The sequence below is a fragment of the Artemia franciscana genome, chromosome 17 (assembly GCF_032884065.1).
Source record: "Artemia franciscana chromosome 17, ASM3288406v1, whole genome shotgun sequence".
Taxonomy (NCBI): Eukaryota; Metazoa; Arthropoda; class Branchiopoda; order Anostraca; family Artemiidae; genus Artemia; species Artemia franciscana.
The window spans coordinates 6,426,429-6,453,381 of record NC_088879.1 but is presented as its reverse complement, the minus strand read 5'-3'; the positions used below and the strand labels follow the sequence as shown (position 1 = coordinate 6,453,381).

The 26,953-nt window shown below is 37.8% G+C and overlaps 1 protein-coding gene across 4 annotated transcripts in view; it reads right to left on the bottom strand.

Annotated features, from left to right (window-relative positions):
• Window positions 1-1,288: 1,288 nt before the first annotated feature.
• LOC136037748 (uncharacterized) overlaps window positions 1,289-26,953 on the bottom strand; it is a 31,701-nt gene continuing 6,036 nt past the window's right edge. For 2 of the 4 annotated variants that reach the window (XM_065720540.1, XM_065720539.1), the window contains exon 2: window positions 1,289-3,884. In XM_065720540.1, coding sequence (XP_065576612.1) covers window positions 1,382-3,433 — 2,052 coding nt within the window. In that variant the 5' untranslated portion in view covers window positions 3,434-3,884 and the 3' untranslated portion in view covers window positions 1,289-1,381. Of the gene's footprint in view, window positions 3,885-11,595; window positions 11,832-12,564; window positions 12,714-26,953 lie in introns of those variants that run through there. The other 2 variants (XM_065720537.1, XM_065720538.1) reach the window with 2 other exon arrangements.

Below are 26,953 nucleotides of genomic sequence, written 5' to 3'. Positions count from 1 at the left end.
TTAACCCCTCCCCCAACTTCCCTAAAGAGAGCGGATCCGTTCCGGTTATGTCAATCATGTATCTAGGACTTGTGTTTATTTTTCCCACCGTGTTTCATCCCGATCCCTCCATTCTAAGTGTTTTCCAAGTTTTAGGTTTCCCCTCCCAATTCCCCCCCCCAATGTCACCAGATCCGGTCGGGTTTAAAATAAGAGTTCTGAGACACGATATCCTTCTAAATATCAAATTTCATTGAGATCCGATCACCCGTCCGTAAGTTAAAAATACCTCATTTTTTCTAATTTTTCAGAAATAACCCCCCCCCCAACTACCCCAAAGAGAGCGGATCCGTTCCGTTTATGTCAATCATCTATCTAGGACTTGTGTTTATTTTTCCCACCATGTTTGATCCCGATCCATCCATTCTAAGTGTTTCCAAGTTTTAGATTTCCCCCTCCCAACCCAACCCCCCCAATGTCACCAGATCCTGTCGGGATTTAAAATAAGAGCTCTAAGACACGATATCCTTCTAAACATCAAATTTCATTGAGATCCGATCACCCGTTCGTAAGTTAAAAATACCTCATTTTTTCTAATTTTCAGAATTACCCCCCCCCCCAACTACCCCAAAGAGAGCGGATCCGTTCCGATTATGTCAATCATGTATCTGGGACTTGTGCTTATTTTTCCCATCAAGTTTCATTCCGATCCCTCCACTCTAAGTGTTTTCCAAGATTTTAGGTTTTCCCCCTCCAACTCCCCCCAATATCATCAGATCCGGTCGGGATTTAAAATAAGAGCGCTGAGACAAAATATCATTCCAAACATCAAATTTCATTAAGATCCCATCACCTGCTCATAAGTTAAAAATACTTCATTTTTTCTATTTTTCCGAATATTTTTTCCGGCCCCCCACTCCCCCCCCCAGATGGTCAAATCGGAAAAACGACTATTTCTAATTTAATCTGGTCCGATCCCTGTTACGCTTGCGAAATTTCATCGTCCGACAGACAGAGAGACCGACAGGCCGACAGAATTTGCGATTGCTATGTCACTTGGTTAATACAAAGTGCCATAAAAACCTATAAATGATTATGATACACAAATACTGCCTGAAAGAGATTCTGCAATAATTTTATGTGATGTTTTTACCAAACTGAAGCAGCTATTCAACTAAAGATCGTCTTTTTTAAATTTCTTTAAACATACCCCTCTCAAAATCTTCCACAAGAATTATTCCCATAAATAGTCCAGAAACCTTCTTGTAATTCTCTACAAAACCCATAGAAAAAAATTATAAACCGTAAGTGCAATAGAAACAATCTTGATTTAAAAAAAATCGGTTAACAAAAAGGTCCATATCTAAATATTCACTAAAATACGAGAAAAGCACTGAAATCCTCAAGGTAGCTTCTGGATGGCACCTAGAGTCAAAATAGCAGAAGAAAACGGAAAATTACTGCCCCCAGTCTTAGAATCAATGGAAACAAGAGGTATACCGTACGTTCCGTTACCAAGCTGGGTTAGTTTTCCAACAGGGAGACACGATTTGATGCCAAGGCCAGATAACCTTGATGTGACACTAGAGTCGCTTAAATCCACAATGGGAATTGCAAAAGACTCCATTCGAGAATCAGAAAGAGTATGAGACAACTGTTTATGAGCTTCTAAGGCTGCGACAGTCTTAAAATGATTATTGCAGACGCTACAGACAAAGGCACCCTTAGGGCCTACGCCTTGACTGACTAGGCTTTGGCTTATGTGAATTTCAAGATGCTTTCGAAGTCTCTGCTTATCAGGAAAACGCTTTTTGCAGGCTTGGCAAAAAAGATATTTATTTTGATCGCCTGTTAAATCAACAGTCGGGGGTCTTGGAGGTCTATCTTTTTCACTTACATTTCTTGCGATTGGTGGCGAGGGAATCACGAAATTATTCCGTTGTGGCTGAGACACTAATGGGGAATTACCTGATGGAATAGCGGAAGGATGTAAAGATGGCTTTGGAGGTATGCGAGGGACTGGTGACTCGTGAGAACTAGAATCTGGCGATGTTGCAGATACAGTTACACCCCTGTTTGCTAAAACAGAAGCAATGCCCCCACTCTCTCGATTTTCCGAGTTCGGCGATGGTGCAGGAAGTGTTTTGACACTGATACTGATAGAGCTCGGAAGTTTCGGGAAGCTTGTGTTTTCAGGAGGGGCTAACTGGGGGGACGCAATTTTCTTGACAGCAAGAATTTCTATATCATCACTATCTTGTTTAGCCCGTTTTTCTTGTAGCGTTCTAGGTGAGACACTGGGTCTTTTTTTAGCTTGAGTAAACCCGGCTGATGTACCTTGATGAAATCCTCTTGATGGTAACGAATTACTGTTCATAGAGGGCCTCCGAAGAGGAATTCTCAGTTTTGGCATAGCCGATAGAGGACGTCCTCTTCCTTGTATCGGGGTGCTCGGCCTAGGTCTTTGAGTTGTATTAAGCAATGGCATTCTTGGAGATTGAGCATGTGACTGTGGGGGAACGTAGTGCTGTGAATAAGGTTGGACGATGGATGGATGCAACCCACTTGAGGTTGCTAAATTGGGGAGGATCGAGAATGGAAATTGTTGGGAAATTTGAGGTTTTGGTTGCTCAGTAATAGAACGGTCACCGACAAAAGTATGACTAAAACCTGAATCGTCGTTATTCAGAGCACCGACTATATCTTTAGGTCCTCCTGATTCACGAAAACAAAAGTTTGCATTCTCCATAGGAATCTGTACCATGGTTTGATTGCATGGTCCTTCAGGAGACTTGGAAGCAGCATTTTCGTTCAACGATGGTGACATAAGCTGAGAAGGTGGTACAACACGTATTTGCTGTTTCGGTTGTTTTTCTTCGACTATCTCAGGTTTCACAGGGGAAGGCGGCACCGGAGAAGGATCTGGCTGCAAGTTTAAATCATCAGCATGATTTGTCCTTACATGGATTATTAGATTTTCAGCATCCTCAAACACACTATCACACCTAAAACATTTTTGCTGATCTTTGTGGTATAAATTTATATGTTTTTCTAAATCACATGTAGAGAAAAAATTTACAGAACACGGCAAACAGGAGGTAGCCGGCACCGGAGTCACCTCCAAATCTTTTGTGCTGTCTTTACTTGAAATAATATCGCAGTTTTTTGGGTCAGAAACAATGTCTATGGAACTGTCCATAGCACTATTTAGATTTACATCAGAATTTATTTCGGAATCACTCAATGCTGGGTCTTTACCGCTATCCCCCGAGTTGTCCTGCTCAATCACTGCTGTTTGTTCACTGGAATCAAAACAAGAGCTATCCTCTTTAGTCTCTGACTGATCACGATCATTGTCGTTCAGTACACAGTTTTTCTCTTTTAATGACGAAAGTCTAATTGTAAGTTTTATAGGTTTTTTCTTTTCTTCATTTTCAACCTGATCGGAAACCATTCCGTGAGAAAGCAAAACGTGACTAGAAATTCTTTCAATGCTCACTAATGGGAAGGACGCATATGCATGCAGTAAATGATGTGATAGAAAGGCTGAATAACTTGGAAAATCAAAAGCGTGACAGCTGACACACTTTAAGTGTCGTTGAGACGGGGGTCTTCTTACGCGTCGTGCAGTATTATTTGGTTGTTTGTCTGAAGTACCTTCAAAAGTTACAGATGTGGTACTGGAAGTCTGATTTGAACCAACTTCACATAAAGTTTCTTTGTCAGGCAGAAGTCCTGGATCAATAGATTCAATAATCTTATTATTGCAAAGATCTATGTTATCAACAGTCTTGAGTGTTTGAGTCGTAGGAGAAAACAACTCGACCAATGTATCTTTGCTCGGAGAGAAACTTTCCCTTTGTAGATCGATTGTTGCGTCAGTCCTGGCAAGTATATTTGTTCCACTGAAATAAAAAGATAGATTTCAGGTTAAAGACTACGAAAATGAAGAGATGTTCCCGGGGCACATCTACAGGGGTGGATAAAGGTACCTCCTCCCAGAGTAATCAGGCATTCCGTCTCCTTGTATACTACTGAAAAGTTAGTCAACAGAAAATGGAATTAACTGGGGTGCTTAACAGACAACTGAGTGGATTCATTAATATAAATGATTGTCTTGCTTTCAATTTGAAAATGTTAAAGTATTTTTGCAATTATAATAGACTTGACAAATTGAATCAAGGGAAATCAAGGGAACAAGTCAAGGGAAAAAGGAGTTATTGAATCAAAATTGTGAAAAAAAGGCCTAGTATCATTAGACAGTTCAGGAAAGAAAGAAGAGCAGAATTAACAATGTTCACGGTAAGTTGTTTCTTGCGCAAGGTAACGTTGGGTCTATTCAGAGGGTAGAAAAATTTTATATCATTGATAGGAGGGGCTTTTTATTGCTATTGAAGAATTAACAAGACTTTGAGATCAGGTTAACCCTGACCGTGCCAGAGAAAATTTAGAAGACACGCATGTCAACTAGGATGGGTTAAAGTTAATCGTTTTATGTCTGATTAGAATAACTAGAATGCTTTGGCAGAAGTTCTTTTTTTAGGACAGAAAAAAGAGGATCACTGAGTTTGGATTAATAAAAGCACTTTATGTCGTTAGAAAGTTAATAAGTCTATTAACTTAATTAATATTTATATTAATTATATTAATTAATATTTTATCATTAATAAGTCGTTAGAATGTTTATTTTTGAAGTTCTCACTGCTATAATTTCGACTTAAAGAGGTTCACACAAGTGCTCAGCGCGATCTCCCCCGAGCTTGTTGCAAAAGACTTCACCCCCCTCAATAAAGATTTAGAACCTACAATTTACCCTTTTCAATTTTGACTACCCTTCGCAAAAGTCCATAAATGCCTCCCCCCGGGATCAAACATGTGTATCCTTATGCAGAGGCCTAACATGTCTATAGAGAGATAGTGTTTTTGCTTTGAAATTCTTGTCATTCGATTCGTCATGATTAACAGTACGAAAAGAATGGAGCTGTAGAAGTATTTTTATAATGATGCCTCATGGAAAAACCAATGGAGTGGGAAAAAGTTCGATAAACGAATCCACTGAATACATATTTGTACATTCAACCAGTTAGCTGAATCCCAGATGAACCACTAGAATCGCCTATATATTCTGTCCTCTACCTTTCTGGTCTGTAACATATTTCAAAAAGAATTATATTAAGAAAGTCCAATGCCATAGCAAGGATTTTTGTTCTGGGGGGGATATCTCTAAGAGAGGGGTTTACAAACAACGTTAGAAGATGAATAAAAATTCTAAAGATTTCGCTACGTTTTTACGAGTCGGACAAACATTTCGGTGGGGCGAGTCAAACCTCCTAACCCCAACCCTGGACACGGCGTTTATCAAATCCAACCATTGAGTAAATAATTTCGGATTTTTAAAAACCTGATTAGTCTTTCTGTGTGCAAAACTTGGCCATAAGCCAGCAAACAACTAAATTTAAATCCCACTTGATTGGCTCTACTGTGTAAAATTTGAAGCTGGTAAAAATAAAAAGTTTTTCAGTCATAAGATTTTTGTTTTCAATAGTCCTTAAATTTTTCTACGTTAAAGATCCTTTAGTGGTGGATCTAAAAAAAACACTTGTCCCTGCAAAAAAGACCCAGCAGCTGAAACGCCGGTTCGACATCCTATGGGCCAGCAACGGCTCTTGAGAATCTTTATTCTTTTTTTTATGGAACGCCCGAGTACACAAAAAATTACAATCCGGACCAACAAAGAGCAGAGATTGACATGTCAGCTCCAGGAATAGAAAAAGTTACAACGCTGGCAGAACCAACATTCGACATAATGCGAAAAGCTGCCAACACTTTAGCAGCACAACTTGTGTTCTGACAGCTTTTCTTTGAGCAAAAAGTATTTTTGTATTTAAAATGGTATTTTCAGACAAAATCTACCAACGAATTTGAAAACTGCCAAGCAGCACTGCCAATTTGCTACCCCACTTTTTGCACGGCGGGTCAGTTCAATACCTAACTAATGGCAAGTAACCCAGTAACATTCGGATAATAAAGAGATCAAATAAGAAAAAAAAAATAGGGAGAGAAAAGGAGGAGGCCACTAGCCCAGTACGAGCTTGCAATACAAAAGTAAATCTTATTACAATTTAACTAAATAATTAGACTATGGATATAGCCTACAGACCGAATTGACACCCGTGACGGGGAGGTGCAAGTTTTAGTTTAGACGGGGAGGTGCAAGTTTTCAAGTTTAGACGGGAGGTGCAAAATTTCAAGTTTTAAATTTCGTCCCCTCCCTATGCCGAGAACTTAAAACGAAGAGTGATCAGCACTTGACTTTGAAAAAAGAAGTTTTGATTATCCTTCCGTTTGACTGTGGTCCTTAGCAAAGGGGTTAACAAGCTTTTAGCTAGATTCTGCGCCAATTTCCGTGTGAGGGTGAGGTTTGTTTAGACCTTTCCAATGCGTTGATTATTCTAATGCCACCGGTTAATAAAAGTCAACTTTGACAGTCAATTTTTTTGAACTAAATACACATGATAGACATTTGCTGGATGGGAAATAACAGAAAAATTATCACATGTATCTAGTTCTGACAGGAGAGACGGTATAAAACAAGAGTTATCAAACAGATCGTGATAACGAACTTGTAAGTAAGGAGCAACTCGGCCCAATAATAACCAAAACTAAAAAACATGACTTTCATACCAATAGATACATCAAAAGAACTGGCTTTTTTATGCTGATTCCAAATATATAAAGTTCTTTAAATTTAACGTTCCCCATCAAAAGCTACGAGTCTGAGATCCGCGATTTTCGAAAAGGAGGGAAATACCCCGAAAGCCAGAGCAATCTTGACGAAAATCACACCATCAGATTCAGAATATTAGAGAAAAATAATGTGGAGGTTTCAAGCTCCTATATACAAAAATGTGGAATATTGGTTTTTGTTTTTCTTTTGCAGAAGAAATATCATGGTTGCGTGTTTTTTTTGTTTTTTTTCAGGGAATGACCTTATTGAACCAATGGTCCTAGAAGATCGGGAGTGTTCATTGAAACGCAAATCAAAGTTCTACTGCCCTTTTTAAGAAATCAAAATGATTGGAGACCATATAGCCCCCTCCCATGCCCACTGTCTCCCAAGTTATCCGATCAAAATTATAAGACAGCCATTTTATTCAGCCTAATTAAAAAATCAAATATATATGCTTTTGGTGATGACACGACACTCCCTAGTCCCTGAAGAAAGGGCTGCAAGTTACACAGTTAATGCCCACACTGTTCACATAGTACAGTACTTGTTACTGGGAAAAATACAAATTTTCTGTGTAATTTCTGCGGAGAGGAGGGTAGGATTTTCCATGTTCAGTGGGAAGGAAAGTTCCTGGGGGAATTATCCAGTAGAAATGTTACATGGGGGAAGAAAGGGGATTTCCAGGCATAATTTAGCATTCAGAAATTAAATTAAAAAAAAGTTTTAATTGAATTAAGGAGCAACATTAAAAGTTTAAACGAACAGAAATTATTCTGTATATGAGGGGGGCTGCCCCTTCCTCTTTACGCTAAAGTTTGAATTTTCGTCGAGATTCTTTAGCAGAGACTACTCAAACACAAGGGCAGTTGATTTCGAGTGAGAAGTATTTTAAGAGCTTTACGACTTCAGAGGAAAGAGCGAGGGTGAGGGAGGAGCAGGATCCCTCATACAAAGATCTCTCTTCGTCATAATTTAAGGGATTCTCATTTTGTAGTTTTAGCCTTATATATTTCAAATAAGTCACTTCAAAGAAATTTAAGGGAAGCTTAAAAAATTAGTCTCAGGCTTTTTTCTTGAAAAAATAATAATAAATAAACTATACAAAGTAGTTAAATTTGTCAACCCTTTAGTCCGCAAAAAATTCATACAATAGAAATCTGCAGATTACAGCAATACCTTCAAAGTTATCTACATTTTTTTTTCATTTTTTCATTTTTTTTTTACTTACTTATTTTCGACAAACCTTTTTTTCTTTTTTTTTTTAATTTGACGCACGCTACTACCAAAAACTGCATGACTGCAAGCAGAGACGTGGCTAGGGGGCAAACGGGGTAGCCATCCCTGGTGCCATGGCTAGTGAAAGGGGCTCAGCCGGGGGGTTGCCCACTTTGATTCGGCTTTTTGCTTATTTTTGAACCGGGAGCAGGGTGATGTAATGAATTCTTCCCAGATCACCACCGACCCTAGAAACGGCTATGACTGCCGTTATATGAGGTCTCTTCTGTTAAAAACAAATTCTAGGATATATAGGATTTATGGTTGTAGATGTTTCAACTTCATCATAATTTTATTGTCAATGTCCATGGTACTTCAAATACTTTATTTTCTTTTATTGAAATCAAACAACCGTTGCGAAATGTATGTTAACATTCTTTGGTTTTGGACGTCCATATTGCAATATTAACCATATAATCTATAGGCCTAGATACTCTACAATTTTTGTGGCGTAAATTTATAGTCATCCGTGAACATGTAGCCATTTTTGGACACTGCGTGTAAAAAAAATAATTGCCTTTTTTAAAGTTATGCTTTTATAAGTCATAACGGAAAGATAACGGAAAGATATACTGAATGAAATTATGGTTTGGACGCTTTGCGTGTCTAAACCAAAAAATAAAAAAAGATACTATAATTTGTTGTTCCAATAGTAGAAAAGTTCGTCTTTCACCACTCATTTCAGTTATAGAAATTTTTATGGCTGTTTGCCAGGACCACAGATGAGAAAATTTACATTATTAAGATGTTTCTAGGATTCAGCTCTTTCAAAAACATATTCAAACCGCAAAATTTAGAGCCAGAAGGGAAATTAGACTTTTCTAAGAAAAAACTTTTAATTAGTTTATAATAAAAGCCGGCAGTTTTGAAGCCAGTCCATTTTAAGCTTTCATTTAAACTTATAGAATCCAAATTTCGTTTATTTTCAGGGGGAAGGGGTGGGGCAACGAAACTAAAAGCTGTGGGCGAAATTAATTTATTATTGAGATTGTTTCCCAATTCAAGCTTTGTCCGCAGCTGGTTAGATTCAATATTTTCTTTTTTTGTACATTTCCAGAAAAACTTCCATCAATATGTTGAAAGAAGATGTTCAAAAAAGAAAAACATTAAAAAAAAAAAGCTTCCAGTTGTTAGAAAAAGCGAATTCGAATGTATCAAGCTTGGATCCATCAAATAGCTTGTTTCCTAAAGACAATATGTTCCCTTTTCTGTTTTCATTTATCTGCCCCAACAGAAAATAAATTTACGAAGCTTGAGTCATGTAAGCTTGTCGCTTTGACTGACGAAAAAATTTAGAATTTTCGTCAAAAAACTGGACCTGATTCTTTTTTCAAATTATTTCTATTACTATAAGACATTTTTTTCCGATTTGCTGTGGCTATATAGGCCAGCTTTCATTAACTTGAGAGCTAGATACTATAAAAATTGCATCGAGAAAAAATAACATAGGAAAGGGAGATTTGCCCAAATAGCGACGAATGTTCATTCTAATTTGTTTCCAACTGTCTTGAGAAATTCCCTATTGTTCTTCTTATTTTTGGTGTTTGTGATGGAAAGGCAGTGTGGTCCCTGTTTGTGATGGAAAGGCAGTTTGTGATGGAAAGGCAGTTTGTGATGGAAAGGCATAGTTCCTTCTTATACATCATAAAGCTCATAGGTTTACTGCAATTTTGATTATTTTGGCACAAGATTTCTTTTCTAAACTGGCTATAATAACAACTGAAGTCTAAATTGATTTTAATCGGAAACTCTATTTAATTGATTGTAGTATGATTTTCAGTTAAATTACAGTACAGCTCTCCTTCCCCAATGCCTGGATAAGCCTAGGCTAGACTAGCCTATACCGAAAAGTTAACTAATTTTACAGGCCTACGCTTGTGCTATCTTTGAAAATAGGCTACAATAGTTGGATTGCATGCATTAAAAAAGCAGTCTCCAGTAGCCTTATCATAGCTTTTATAAAAATATCAAGCTGAAACAATTAGAGTAGCCTATTAATTGGGGTAAAATTATAAATCAGGAGCTTTAGACTATCTTACAAAGTAGTTTAGGAAGGTGAATGAAACTCTTAAGGACGAATTAAGAGCCTTGGTGATTACCTTGGAAAGTAGACTATTTTGAATTATCTACCTCCCCCTCCTTCTCCAAAGGGTACTGACCTTTGAGGACCTTCTAAAATCTCTGGCTTATAAAAACGAAATGAGGCAAAAAAGTATTTTGAACTCAATTCTGCATAAAAAACAATAGCCTGATTAATTTGTTAAATTTAGGGGGGAATTCTTGATATGGCTTAAAATACCACACAAATACCATCAGACTGCATGTCAAAAAACTAGATCCAATGAAAAAGAAACTGAAAACCAATGGCGGCAAAGTGGGGGGAGGGGGAGTGCATTTGGCCTCCGTAGCTTTTGAAAAATAGGCTACCTTTCTGGAGTATTTTTTTTTTTTGGTAAAATCCTAGTGAATTGACTTCTTGCTATCTCAGAAAGGGTTTAGGTTAGGAAAATGAAACTTTCAGGGATGGGTCTACAGGCTAAAGTATGTCCCGGGAAGGTGTTTTAAAGTACCCGTTTCCACTCCTTCTCCCTCTAGAGGGCCCTGAAATTTGCCTATATGACATGTCTATACCTATTGAAATTTTGACAAAAGAACATTTTACCTTAAATTTCAGTTACTAGTTGCTTTTTCTCTGCCCTTAGTTCTGAAAATGCAATTCCTGTTATTTGAGTAGAATTTTGAGCCATATCAATGTTTTATTTCAAAATTTAGGAAATGTATTTGCATATCTTTAAAACCTTATAAAATGGAATTGAGTAAATTTATGAAGCTGAAAACAATTTTGTTGTACTTCAATTAAGCAGAAGATCTATTTTGCGAGGTTTCACTTTTATAACATACATATTTTTAAAGGTCATCAAAGGTCAGGGCCCTCCAGAGGGAGAAGGAGTGGAGGTAGTTGCTTCAAAATACCTTCCCGGGACATACTTTAGTCTGTAGATTCATCCCTGAAAGTTTCATTTTCCTAACCTAAACCCTTTCCAAGATAGCAAGAAGTCAATTAACTAGAATTTTTCCAAAATTTCCCCCCTAGATTTGAAAAAATAAATTTGCCACCACCCCTTTAACTTTCGTGAATTGACGACACAGTAAATACTCAAAATAACAGTGATTTTTTTCGTCAAAATCTAGATGGGTAATAGATCTGTCACTTATGCAACCTTCTAAGCCCCAGAACTAAGGATAGTCTAGGATAGAGATAGCCTACTAGCTTGATAGCACCTTTCCCGACTAGCCTGTATTTTCGGTCCTGAATTCATCCTGAAAGTTTAATTCACCTAAGTCAGCTTTTTTCAAAGATAGCAAGAAACCCCTCAACAATAACTTCGCCTGAAGTCAAATTATTGACAATAATTCTCATCGCCTAGACGCTCGCTTGATTCCACCAATTCCAATTAAATAGTTTACTCAATTGATTAGCTTGAATTAATGCAATCGACAATTAATCTTGTTAGCAACTAAACGTGCACTGAAATATTAATAATATTATTTCGTCAACATTATTAGTGACACAGGAAGCAATATAATATTCACATAATAAATTCAATTACCTGTTATCACTTTCCCCAAGATCGCTCATACTGCGCACACATACAAAAACACCAGCAACATCGAAAAGCTACAAGGCGCATACACTCTAACGTCACATTCACAATATAGCCTAACAGCCAACAACAGGCTGTTATGAACAAGATTTAAAAACCTTATTCAAAGTCGATCTTGAAGACGAATCGGAAAACATACAAAGAGCGCACGCCAATTGCAAGCGGTTTCAGAGAGCCAACCAGTTTTTGGATTTTCTCCAGCTGCGAAAGTCCCTTGGGCAACTCTAAATTTTTTTATCAATCTGCTCGAAATCCAAACACAAATATAACAGCCAAGGGACAAGACCGGGTAATTGCTCAATCAATAACATACGTCTAGTCTGCAGACATTTCGTAAGATATCGATTTAATTATAATTAAACATTATTTTGCGCCTTCAGAATTCTGGAAGAGTGGCAAAGCCAAGGAATAAGACAAATGATGTATTGACGCTGCCGTACCTATATGAGAGCAATCCAAAGAGGCCAATTCTAGTAAATATAGGAAGGGGGAGGGGGCTGAAAATGTATTTTTGGAAATGTAGAGGCAATTTTATTGTTTTCCGATTTTTTCAATGAAAATGCCGAAAAAGGTATTTTTCAATATCCGTTGCCCCTGAAGTAAGCCAAAATAGTATTTCCGACCATTTCTGCTCATTTAAGGGGGAAACATGTTAGGATCCTTTTCAGGGAAGAGGGAAGTTCGGTACTTGTGTCTTATGGCCACCACACTTGAGTTCTGTCGAGATGTGAAGTTTGGTTAATGCTAATGATATAAAACAAAATATGGTGAAAATATTGTACTTTATCAACAAAATTATGGAGACGACAACAAAGGATTGTGGAAGGGGACCTCCCAAACCTAATTATATTAAATACGTGACCTAAACTAACCGAACTAAAATACCAACTAAACATTTAATTAAAATATAGCTACCATGTGGTTTCCCACCGAGCCGAAGCTAATATGGTATAAAGACCATGAAAACCGGTTATTGTCTCATGTTCGCGACACAAGATCTTGAACGTGGTACCTATAAAACAAAAGTACCGAAAATTCTTCCAAAACATGAACAACAAACTATAAAAAACCAAGGGTTGCCCACTTCCTACTGTCTCGTGTACATCTTGGAGCGCCACACAGTTCCGTTACGCATGACAAATTTGACAGTCCCCGCAACGCTTGGCAAACTTTCACCGCGCTTAGCACTCATCACCTGGTGTATGTGATTTCTGAAAGTCGGCAGCCCCTTGATGAAAACTAGAAAATTACATAGGGACTCATAAAAATCACGAGACTTCAAGAGGAGAGAGCAACGCGTCAGGATACGAGCATAAAGGTAATTTAGGCACCAACGCAAGAATCTAGTTCGAGCAATAGATTACAAGAACAAAAGAAAACAGGTGATTTGCATAGTAATCACGGAAAATTCTCGACATATCTTAGTAATAATAAAATTTTAGTGGACATGTCCTGATGCCTATGTGACTAGGGTAAATGCATAATGATAACCAACCATGTGCAAAAAGCACATTTTTCCACATAATTTTGTAAATTTCAGGGCGAGATCTAGCCTAGGTCCCCCGTCCTTACTGAATTCCAAAGCTGAAAGCGACACCGAATACTGAAATTTATTTTTACAAGCAGTTACCACTAAAGGCAATTAGTGTCAAAATGACAATGTGAATACTTTTCCTTAACCCCCCCCCCCCTCCCCCTGCAAAGGAAACCCATCTCGGTCAATGCTTTGTCATCTTTTCTTTCCAACAACTGATAAGGCATTTCCCTTTTAAAATTGGCCACTACGCCAAAAACAAACAAAACTATTCCCTTGGTTTTTAATTTAAAACCGGAATTTAAAGCTTAAAACTTTTTTCTCTTGAATAGCTTATGTTTATTGACAAGACTTGATAAAACCGGATTTTGTTCAAAACTTCTCATATTCGAGCGAGTAACAAAGACCATTTTCTGGCAAGCATTCAAGCGAAAATCAATAAGAGGAATGTAAGCCCGGAAACAGACAAATAAACGCATGTCTGGCAATGCACCAAGACTGCTGTTCACTGGAAAGGAAGCATTTAATGTTAGGGAAAATCGATCTGTGACAAGAATGTGCTGAAAAATATTATCTGAAAGGCGCATGGACATTGCCACTGAGTTTATGAGCACCATCAAACCCAACCAAAGAGAGGAGCTAGGGAGGTTATCACGAAGAACGGGTTCTGACTCAGGAGGGGGGGGGGGTAAGAAATCAGGGGTAATTGCGAAAGAATAGGTTTAAAAACTTATGAGTATGTGTTTTTCAATAAAAATCAGAGGCGGTGCCTTAGCATGGCTTGAGTAAGGAACAATACCCCTGCAATGCCTTATAATTATTAGCTTTTCCGCGTCACATCGTAGGGATGAGTTGGTTGTAGTAAATTTGGAAGGGGCTCATTATCTTGGAAACTGAAAGTTGTAGAGCCCTTTCCAAGAATCAGAACATCAAAGACAGTCGAACATTTTTTGAGAAAACTGTTCGCTCAAAATAGTCGAAAGATCCAATAAACAGTTATCCGTAATAACACAAATTGTCACTTTCTTACACATAGATTCTATAACAAAAAAGGGAGAAGGCGTGTCTCATGCTCGGGATGCAAGTGGACGTAGCTTTTAGAGATTGTTCTCTAGGCCAAAACGATCAAATACGTTGTCGTGGGAGGGAGACGAGAGGGCCGTAAAATGGGCCACAACTTCTTTATCCCTTGTCAGTTTTAAACTCGCAGTCGTAAGTCTTAGGCCTAAGAAGAACCTAATATACAATAGAATAGTTCCAGGACACTCCCCGAGCCATATAGAAGGGGCAAAAAACAAAACAATTTTTCCCTATCAACACTAAATTTATATCACTCATAGGAAAAATACCAGTTCCTCACAAAACTGAGGCCAATAAGAGCCTTCTACAAGTTTCTTCTGTAGTTTCCATAATTTTGTTAATAACGCATCAAATTTTCATCATCTTTTGCTATATTTCATCAGGAATGAGCGTCAGAGAAACAGGTTCTACTTAGCTTCTATATACATAGGTGCTGTAAAAGACAAGTACCCAAATTTGAGATAGTCATTAAGCTCAGAAACATCGTAAGGTTTAACAACCATGCTTCTGTGGTTGACATCACCCCCACAATCCCAAAGACAATGAGACTAAATTAAACACATCCGATCACAGTTTCGATATAGCTATTTTGTTCAGAATGGTCCAAAAGGTCAAAAAACCATGCCTCCAAGTTTGACCAGCCCCCCAGGACAAGGGCTGTAAGCCATGAAAGTTGCCAATTGTTAAGATATAAGGTTTTTATAGGAAGAATGGTTATATAAACTTTTGAGGGGGCAGATGTCTCAAAGGGTGGATTTCAATGCCACGACATCTTAATTCTCATTAAACCTTCAGGTAAATAAAAGAATTAGTTCTAAGGAAGGAGCGAGGGAGGAGTTAGAAATTAATATTTACTCCCTATTTATTTCTGGATTTCTGGTCTACACTAGAATAAAAATGAAAAAAATAAGAGTGGCCTTAAACCCCAAAATTAGCCGTATCTATTCCGTATAGGAGGGGGGTGCCCTATCTCATCTCAGACATTTCCTTCGTGGGCGTAGAAACGTCGAAGGATGCTCATTTTATCGAACATTGAGAGTTCTAGTCCATATTTGTAAGTCAAAAGTGGTTGGAGACCAACAGCCCCTGTCCTAAAACTGTTTTTATATCTGTGTTTTTTTTACCCCTTAGAACATCTGATCGAAATTCTGGGGTATCCATTCTGTCGTTTCTCTGTGGCTGCTCAATTCTGAGCGTGGGGAAAATTTCCTTGGGGGTATTCTGCGGGGGGAAAGCGGGGAGGGAGTTTTTTCGGGGGGAGAAACGCCAGCTCCCGTTCAGAGAAGGATTTAACTAGGAAAGGTGGAACTATTTGGCCTTGATTGTCCGAGCAGCTAAGAACTATTTGGGATCGTTCACTAGGCCAAGATTCCCAGAATATCCCAAGGATGTACTCTGGAAACGACACGTGTGCCTGAGTAAAAAAAAAGACTTCATGTGCACCCAAGTTTTCAAATTATCAGAAATAACTCGGCTGGTCGAGTCCAAACTTTCAAGAAGTCTTGGGAGAAAGGTCAAGTGGATCACTAAATTTTTATAAGAAAAGAGGGAAAGAGTAAGATCAAAAGGCAATAGGTACATCCAGAGAATCTAAATAGCATATTTGAAGAACCCCAGGAATACCCTGAGATATAATGTTGAAACTTGTAGTTACTGTTGGGGGAAGGAAGTGGGATGATTCGGCATAGGGACTTCAAATTTTGTGTTAGGAGGGAGGAGGGGGAAGGGACTATACAATTTTTGCCTTGGGCCTACCGAAACATTTTTGCGGTATAAAGCCCATCTGAGTTATGATCTGCGCATAATTAAACAGCGCGGTAAAACAAAAGACACTATGAGATGTTAGTTTATCAAAGCATTGCGTCTACAATATCTCAGTATGAAATTTAAAACTCCCAAAAAGTATTGATGGGGAAGAAACTGAACTTTAAACAAAGACTAGAAGGAGAAATCCATCAAAAGATACTATATGCAAGCAGGTTATCTAAACACTATATCTGCAATATCAAGAACGGCTCGGGAATGGAATTGAAACATTCAGGTAGTGTAGGAGAAAGAGGGGACGAAGGGCAGTTGGCCTTCAAATGTTGTGTTGTGTCGGGAGGGGATCAACACAAACGTTCTTGCACTATAATTCTCCAAGGGAATTATAATCTAATCGCGTTTAAGCAGCAAAGAAAATAAAAAGACACTATGTGGTACCGGATAATCAAATTAGTGTATCTGCAACGTCTCAGGAATGGCTGAGGGTATTTAGTAGTCACTTATAGGGAGTGTAGTGGAAAAGAAGACATCAAGGTGTGATTTGGAGAGAGGGTGCAGAGGAGAGGAGGACTAAAAGATTTTTTTTCAATTCAATTAAAGGTTTATCGAATGTAAACCCCAATGGGATCTATGGTAAATCAAAATAGACTTGGTCAGTGGAGTTGATTAGAGGGTCTGGGGAGGGGAATATATCCCCAATATTTTTCCCTCTGCTGAACTATGAAATATATCTTTCTTTGCACTTTCATAAAAAAGGCGTTTTTTAGTATTTTCATAGAGCAAATTGAAAGAAACAACAAAACTACCCACTTGGTTAGAATAAATACATTTGCCTCCTCATTTTCGTGAATTAACGCCATTACACTGTATGCTGCGGGTGATCAAAACGGTATGTATCTATATTACACTATGTGAATCTAGGTAGTCAAAAGGGCGTTTCTACAGTATCCTGGAAATGGCGATGTGGATCAAGGTGAAAATTTTCGCGAATGTTGGGGAGGAGGGAAGATCTCAAATCTTGACTTGGAAGAGGGAGCAGAGGAGAAGGGTCTAAAGATTTTGATTTTTCTACTAAAATTTCCAGCACTATCAGCCTTGTTTCACCACTCCCAATGGGATCAAAAGTAACCATCCACAAAGTGTACATAGTTTTCAGTAGGAAACATTGCCTTTACAATAGCAAAGGGCCATAAGGCTTCAATGTACTGTAATATTTGTTGTTGTTCTTTTTCTGCCAGAGGCATTTCATACTGAAGGAGTTGTCGCATAAACTCCGGAGGGAGCTCACTCGATTGGAAATCGGAAGTTCTAGTGCCTTTAATATGATTAATAATGATCGGAGGGCAACCCAATCACCGAGCCTTTTCCCTCCTAATGTATCCGATATAAATTTTGAGATGGCCATTTTGTTTAAAATAGTACAAAGGTCAAATAAATACATCTCCAGGAATTGCAAAACCCTCCACAGCCCTTGAGTAGGGGCCGTAAGCTATGCAAGTTGACCATTGTTAACATGCAAGGTTTTTGTGGAAGGGGTGGTCGTATGAACTCTGAAGGGGATCATTCGACTAGGAATCGGAAGTTCTAGTGCCCTTTTTAATAGTCAAAAGCCATCAGTGGGCAGCCAGCCCCCCCCCCCCCCATGCCCTTTTCCCCAAAATTCATCCAATCAAACCTGGGCAAGAATTGCAAATTATACGACCTAAATATTGTTTACATGCAGAATGTATCATTAGGAAAAGGGGAAATGTTTGATTCTGGGTATATCAAAAAAGGTTATGGGTATTAAGGTGAAACTGTGGAGAATATCGAGGGATACGTTAAACTAAACGAAAAGGCATTATGTGCGTCCAGTCAGTCAAAAAGGAGAATGTGCAACATTTTAAAAACAGCTGGGGGTATCAGGATATGATGAGGAGATGCTGAAGAGAGATTCAAGGACAGATGTCCCTCATTACTGATCAAAATTTTGAAAAATAATTTTATTCAAAACAGTCAAAAGGTCTAGTAACTATACTTCTGGGGATGCAATGCCACACAGCCCACAAAATTTGTGGGCCATACAGCCTACACAGCCAAGGATTATGCCATTTGCCCTTTTTCAAATGCAGGAATTATCACTAGGAAAAGGGGAGTGTTTAAACCCGAGTATATCAGAAAAGGCTAAGGATATTAAGGTGAAACTTCAGGGAATGCAGAGAGGGACGTTACACTAAATAAGAAGACACTATGTGCATCACCGTCATCAAAAGGGTATATCTGCAATATCTTAGAAGTAGCTAAGGGTATTAACTTTACACTTTCAAGGCCGCAATTGCGACTACTTGTGACTGTAACTATGACTTCTTAGGACTGCTTGCAAGTGACACTACTTGCGACTTCGATTACCTCAAGTTGAGACCGGCACTGTGTCCACTATTTGCATTCAGGCTATGAAAATGGCATATCTAAAATATCTTCGGAGTGGCTAAGGGTAACACCTTTAAACTTTCAGGGCTACTATGGCTACTACTACTATGATTGCACTTGCGACTATTTGCAACCGTGACAAAGTCTACTTGGGACCATTTGTAAAGTGCAACTACATATGACTGCAGCTATAATTATTTGTATCTGCTAATGAGACTATTTGCAACTTTGACTATTTGTGACAGTGAATATTAGTGAATAAGATTACTTGTGAGCAAGACTTTACTGAAAAAAAACGAAAAACAAATGACCGTGAATTTGAATTTTCAGTTCAATTGACATAAACTGATATTTATTCCTTAAAGTTATGATATTTTTTTTTATTTATGACAGTAAGAAAAGTGGAAACATTTAAAACGTGTTTTGGTTTCAGTGAAGTGCAAATTATATTCTGGTCTTCAGAAGGCATGGGGGTTATTAGTCCTACTCATATTATTCTTGCTCGTTTTGAGTTTGACTCAGCTATTTATTGCGATTTCTGTTCGTTTTGAGTTTTTTTTTATTTATTGACTGTGATTTGAGGTAGTTTTACGTTTGGAAGATTATTTGACTTTATTCCTGCTCATTCTTGGCTTAATGGAGCTCTTTACTTTTCTTTGAAAAACTTTCTTTTGTGGAAAAAGTTTTATAAATTAAGTTCTGTTCAATTTTTATTGACATAGTCTTTTTCATGGAAAAATAATATTTTGTATATTTTCAATTTTTTCTATAAGAATCCATAGTATGGGTTGCTATTTGTATGTTGGAAAAACTTTTTCAACAATTTTTAATCCTGACACAAATAGCATTTTTTGCTTTTATTTTATAGCTTCTGAAGTTGATCTGAAAAATAAAACTTACTATCATCCCCAAAGATTCTATCTATGCTGTTTGACAACATGGACACACTTACAATCTTAAATAGCGACGGACAATTGTGCTGAAGACGGCCCTTGGACATAGGGCTGTAATATCCACTGAATTGAATTCTACTGTCTTAGAAAAAAATTCCCTATTGTTTCTAAGTTGTTTTTGTTTGACTTAGTCTTTTTAAATCATAATGGGCCAATTGCATAGTTGTGGGGTGTTGACATACCTAATATTCCTAAAGACATAGTTGCTGGACCGTTCTATTATGCTGAACAAAATAGTTGTCTCAAAATTTTGACTGGTCTCAAAAAATTTTGACTATAAACTACGCCCGGGGCATATATAGTGTTATTAACTGTGGAAGAGGCTCATTTGATTGGAAATTGTTAGTTCTTGTTCCCTTGACTCTATTCTTGAGTCAAGAGTGATCAGAGGGCAACTACTCCCCCCCCCACACCCTCTTTTCCCAAATACATCCGACTGAAACTTTGAGATAGCAATTTTGATAAGAAATAGTTCAAAAGTCTTATAACAATGCCTCCGGTGAACAGCCCCCAGGAGCTCGGGAGCTAAGGTTGTAATTTACAAGTCTTACATTGCTGAAGTCTAAGACGTGAAACAGTACAGAAACATTTACTTTATAAACCAAAAAAAAAACTTTGGGGGTAAAAACGACCAGACAATAATACAAACAAAAGTCCATAAAAGAAGCTTTTGAAAGAAAAGATAATAAAAAAAAACTTCCCAAAAAAAATATCTGTCAAAAAAAATTAAAGACATATTAACTTAAGACCAATAGATACTAGTTTCTATGATAATACAACTAGCCAAGTAACTAATAAATTATAGTCGAATATTTTAATTCTAAGTAGCCAAAGCTGTGAAAAACTCTAGAAAATTCATTTTATTAACCAATAGAAAACTTCGGTAATAAAACGAACATAAATCAATTAGAAAAACTTTGCATCAAAAGATGTTCTTTAAAGAAAAGTAAAGAGCAATATTAAAATCAAGACCAGTAGAAATTAATTCCTTGTATACTTGAAACTCACAACGACCGGAAGTTACTATTACGGAATAATTGAAAATCAAAACGAACAGAAATTAAAATTAAGATAACAGGTGAATATGTAAATCAAACAGTTCATGGTAGCGAACTATAGTAAGGAGCGGCCCAGCTCAATTGTAACCGAAGCTCTAAAAAACTGAATTTTGATACCAATATATACACCAAAAGAATCGGCTTTTTATGCTCATCTTAAATATACATGTCTCATCAAGTTTAATATTACCCATCAAAAACTACGAGCCTGAGAAAATCCCACACTCATGTTTCCCCAATGTCACTGGATCAAAATTTTGAGATAGCCATTTTGTTCAGTATAGTCGAAATATCTAATAACTATGTCTTTGAGGATGACTTAATCCCCCACAGTCCCCTGAGGAAGGGCTGCAAGTTATGAACTTTGCCCATTGTTGACACATAGGATTGTTTATTGGGAAGTATACAGACGTTTGCCTGGATGACTTTTTCTGGTGGTGGGGGGAGGGGGTTACGTGAGAGGATCTTTCCATAGATAAATTTATCATGGGAGAGGAGAATTTCCATGAAGGAGGTGCTGGATTTCCCAGCATAATCTAAAAAAAATAATGTAAAATTGAATGGAAAAAAACAAGCTTTTTTAACTGAAAGTAAGGAGCAACATTAAAACTTAAAATGAACAGAAACTATAACGTACACAAGGGGGTTCGTCCCCTCCTCAATAGCTCGCTCTTTACGCTAAAGTATTTTCAGTAATTTTTAAAGAGTTTTTTATTCTAAGCAAACGGCCTTTGTAACTCAGGGGTCATTCTTAAAGAATTGGAGCGAAATTCAAACTTTAGTGTAAAGAGCGAGGTATTGACAAGAGGGCGAACCCCTTCATATATGTAATAAAAATATACATATACGTATACCTCATATACGTAATAAAAATATGGCTTTGACAGAGCCATTTAGCAAAAAAAAATAAATTAATATACAAATTTCGTTTTAATTATTCATGTACGGTGAGCCAAAATCAAAACCTGCATTAATTCAAAAACGTTCAGAAATAAAATAAAAAAAAACAAGTTTTAGCAACAGAAAGAAAGGAGCAACATTAAAACTTATCACGGACAGAAACTATTATGTATATGAGTGGGTTCGTTCCCTCCGCAACACCTTCCTCTTTACGCTGAAGTATTTTTAGTAATTTCATAAGATCTATTTATTCTAATTAAACGGTCTTTATGATTCAGGGGTCATTCTTAAAGAATTGGAACAAAATTCGAAATTTAGAGTAAAGAGCGAGGTATTGACGAGGGGGTGAACGCCTTCATATACGTAATAAAAATATACGAGTATAGAAGTTCGTTAAGTAAGTTAATTTGTAATGTTACATTTATTTATTACTAATAAAAACGTTCGTAAAAAAAAGTGCTAGTGACCTTTTAAATTAACCAAAAAAATTTGAAGGCAACTAGGCACCCTCCCCCGCCCTTTTTTTCTCAAAATCGTCCGATCAAAACTTTGAGAAAATCTATTTAGCCAAAAAAAGTAAAATTAATATGCAATTTTCGTGTTTATCATTCATGCACGGTGAGTCAAAATCAAAACCTGCATTAATTCAAAAACGTTCAGAAATTAAATATAAAACAAGAGCTAAGAGCTCATATGGCACTTGTGACGAGGTCGGAATAGCCAAGAGCTCATATGGTATGAGCTCTAGCAAAATTCTAAGAACCTATAGATTGTTTTAAAAAGAAAATCAGAGGCTTAATGCTGGTTGGGATTTAAAACAAGAGCTCTGAGTCACGATGTCCTTCTAAATATCAAAATTCATTAAGATCCTATCACCCACTCCTGAGTTTAAAATACGTCAATTTTTCCTCTCCCTTCAGCCCCCCAGATGGTCAAATCGGGGAAAACAACTTTATCAAGTCAATTTGTGCAGCTCCCTGATACGCCTATCAATTTTCATCGTCCTAGCACGTCCAGAAGCACCGAACTCGCCAAAGCCCTGAACCCCACCTCCTAATTCCCCCAAAGAGAGCGAATCCCGGTTACGTCAATCACATATGTACGACATTTATAAGCGTTTTCCAAGATTTCTGGTTTCCCCCTTCAACTCCCCCCAATGTCAACATATCTGGTCGTGATTTGAAGTAAGAGCTCTAAGACATGAGTTCCTTCTAAATATCAAATTTCATTAAGATCCGGTCAACCGTTATTTAAGTTAAAAATACCTCAATTTTTCTAATTTTTCCAAATTAACAACCCCCAGCTCCCCCAAAAAGAACGAATCCATACCAATTATGTCAATCTGGTATCTATAACTTGTGCTTATTCTTCCCATCAAGTTTCACCCCGATCTCTCCACTCTAAGCGTTTTCTAAGATTTCCAGTTTCCAAGATTTCTGTTTCCCCCCTCCAACCCTTTATGTCCCCAGATCCGATTCGAATTGAAAATGGAGCATCTGAGACATAAGATTCTTCTATATATCAAGTTTCATTAAGATCCGATCACCCATTCGTAAGATACCTGGATTTTCACGTTTTCCAAGAATTCCGGTTTCCCCCTCCAGCTACCTTCAATGTCATCAGATCTGGTCGGGATTTAAAATAAGAGTTCTAAAGAACAACATCCTTCCAGATATCAAATTTCGTTAAGATCTGATCACCTGTTCGTAAGTTCAAAATACCTCATTTTTTCTAATTTTTCAGAATTAACCCTCCTTCTACTAACCTCAGAGCCACCATATTTAAGAAACTCATTTATCACACAATCAGCACCTGGAGCCTTATTATTTTTTAGTACTGTCGCTAATTCTTCCTCACAAAACAAATCTTCCTACACATTCAAGGTATCACAAACTTTTTCATTTTCTTCTATGTCTTTTCCTGCAACTGTATCTTGGTTTAGCACATTCTCAAAATGTTCCGTCCATCTCTCTTTAACTCTTTCCTTATCACTAATTGTGGCCCCATTTCTATCTTTAACTGAGACTAGTCCGGATTTACTATTCCTTCTCAATTTATTTAACATGCCAGTGTAATATTTTACAATTATGCAGTCTAGCTGCATCTTCCAGATCCTCAGCAATTTTATCCATGGCCTCCACTTCACATCTCCTTAGTTCATATTTTAATGCTTTGTCCACTTTCTTTACATTTCTTTTGTTTTCACATGATCTATCACTCAGATAATTCTTGTACAAACCCCTTCTACTCTCTATTAACCATAAAGCTTTTCACTAATATTCCTTGCTGCAGTCTTAACTTTCTTCCCTAACACTCAAGTTTAGCATTCAACTGTTCCTGGAAAGGTCTCTCAAATTTTCATCCTGGTGTCTAACAAGATCATAACTTCCCGGGAGGTAGTTACCCTTCCAAAATTTCAGCTTTAAATTAACCTTAGACGCTATTAGATGGTCATCTTTACTTTTAAAATTAATAACAGCACTCCTATATACCCTTGTATATTGTATTGATCCTGCTAGTCTTTGGTTTACAACAACATAATCAATAAGGTTTGCTGTCTTACCATCATGTGAATACAATGTCAACTTGTGGGCCATTTTTTGACCAACAAAATTGCAAAAGTCTGTAGCTATTACTGTTTTCTTTTCCTACGCCAAATTTACCTAGGCTAGGATACCATCTATCCCTATTTCTACAAGCCTGGGCATTAAAATCTTCTAGTAAAAACACAATATTTCTACCTTGTACCCTGTCTATTTGGTCCTGTAACTGTAAGTAAAATTCATCTCAGTCACTAGTATCTCTGTCAGTTGGTTCAACAGAGGCACATACTACTATAACTGATACCCAGAACTTTTTAGTCATAAAATGAGCAATTAGTATTCTATTATTAATACCTCCCCAGCCTAAACAAGACTTAGCAGCTTCCATATTCATCATGAGCCCTACTCCCTGCCTATGTACCCCATCCTTCCTGCCTGAGTAAACAAATTCTATGTCACCTAATTTCATGCTTCCTATCCCTCGGATATGAGTTTCTGAAACTCCTAATAAGTCCAGTTCAAACCGTCTGAATTCGTCAGTCAAAATGTCAATACGATAGTCATTTTTTAACATCATAACATTTCCAAGTTCCAATTTTCCTGTTCCTTAAATCACTGAAATTATTTTGGCCTCAGGAAAAGCAATGATCCCAGACACCAGTGCAGGACGGCGACCAACATATCTTCTCAAGTCTACACCAAAGCACTTAAGCCGGCTTAGAACCGGACAGCAAGAAGTCCCTGGGACCTCCAGTTTGGTTCGAGGCTTTGTGCAATCCTGGGCCCATCTTGGTCACAACATGGTTTTCAGCACTTGGCAATGCTCTTCTATCAACAACAGTCGAAATCCTGCACAGACAGTGCCAAGCCTATTACCTCTGACTCATTATATATTCATGCCTACAAACATTATGCTACTACAAGAGTCAGCCCATAGTAGATAAATTAGTTAGGAAGAGTTTTTTTCAGTCCAAAAACAAAATCAAAACAGACCAGGCCCAGAAGAAATATCCAAAAATCAGAATCCTGTGCGAATGCTGTGTTGTTTACTAGGCTATAATTTCCCTGAGGGGTGCCACTCCTCAAGTGGGAAAAGTTGACCGCAAGATCCCCAGCCTTGCAGGTACCCCAAAAGACTCAAGGCAGCCCTTTGCAGAGGCCGTTGTCCATGGATCTGGATCTTATACCCTGCTGCAGTTGCTCTCCTATAGAGGATCCTTCCACAATGATGTTCTGCATCACCATGCAATTTAACTCATTACTGGGAGAAGAGTTGTAACTCATGGGACGTGTGGACACGCCAGTGGGCCCTGTTGAGTGTACATTTGAGGAGCCTTCTTCCTCCTCCACCTGTATTTATGGTCCTGGGCGAGGGTGCCCCAGTTTCTATTATTATTACGGTGGGACTGATATACTTACACCTTTTGAGTCTTCAAGGACCAGGCTGATCGAAACCGTATTTTTTCCCTAGACCCTTTTTACAACTTAGTCCATCTGCTCCACTAGAAAGTATCTATAGAAAAAATACATCCATTCAAACACTATCCTAACCACTCCAGATATGACTAACTATCCACTCTAGAAATGGCACAAAAAGTCCCATTTCTGGTGCCATAGTCCACCTTGTGATGGTGTTGTCAAGGCAAATATACATTAAGCATATAGATGTAAGCCTTAGTTTTCATATGAGATCCCAGACAGCTTTCTATGATGTTTTGGTACCCCAGTAATACTGCAAAAATACAAACAATAAAAAAAGACGACATTTCATCAGCATTTCAAGCTCTTTTTCAAAATTTATGAAAAGTTAATTTTAAAGTCAACTTCTACTGTTAAGTTAAAGATCAAACAAAATATCAGTTGCCTAAATTGACTGAGTGTGAGTGTAACTCAACCTCCGTGAACTTATTCCCATCCCTCAACTCAACCCTCGGCAAATCAAAACATATTCAAATCAGCCCCTATTCGATTCAACTTCCACTAAATCCGACCCCCACTCAACTCAACTGCATACAATTCGAACCTCCCCCCCCATGCAACTCAATCCCATTTAACCCAATCTCCATTCAAGTCAGGTCCCTGCAATTAAATCCCCGTTTGTGGGTGTAACTGGTTACACGTTAATTTATGTTAAGTTATGTGGAATTGAATGAGAACTGAGATAAATGGGGTCGAGTCAAATGATGGTTGAATTGCATGGTACTGAGCCAAATGAGGGCTAAGATGAACAGGGTTGAGCTACATGCAGGTAGAGATGCACAAAGGTTGAGTTGAATGGAGTTTAGCTGCACAAACGCTGAATTACACGAGGATTGAGAATGAGATACACAAACATCAGGTTGAATAGGGTTGAGTTGAACTGGGTTCAGTTAAATGGGAACCATTGACTGGTATATGAGACAATATCCTAACCCGGTTTGAAGGAAGGAAGTTTTAACTGAAGTACATATCTTCACACATTCCTTTTGTGTTCTAAATTAAAAGGACTTGTGATGACAGTAAGAAGCTCAAACAATTAAGTTGAAGATTAGCAGCATCATTTGAAAATTTTCAAACTAATTTACTGCACTTGCACAAAGCCCTTAAGAGTCATTAATTAATATTTATAAGCTAATTAAGAGTCAATGACCTTAAGAGTCATTGTCCTGTGTAGCATCCTGTGTTAAATAAACATCATTGCTCCAAATTTAAAACGTCAAGAAACAGAACCGTTCTAATCATGCCAACATATGCTGAATATATTTCAAGACTACCTGACGTCTTTCTACTCCTTTTACAGACAATCTCTTCCTTAGCCCTTCCCTTTTTCAACACTCCGCCATACATGGTTGGATTCAGGATTCAGGGTTGCTGGAATTCGGCCCAGCAATTGCCATGTGCTTGGGGATGAGGAATTCCTAGCTGCTGATGTTACTGACAGACCAAAACCATCCAATGTTCCAAAATAAAACTCTGTCTAAAGTAATTAATGCAGGCAAGTTCAAATCACTTAGAGGCAGAACTAGTGTGTTCGACAAATTCTCAAGCTCTTATGGCATGAGTATTGACTGCTACTAATCCAGA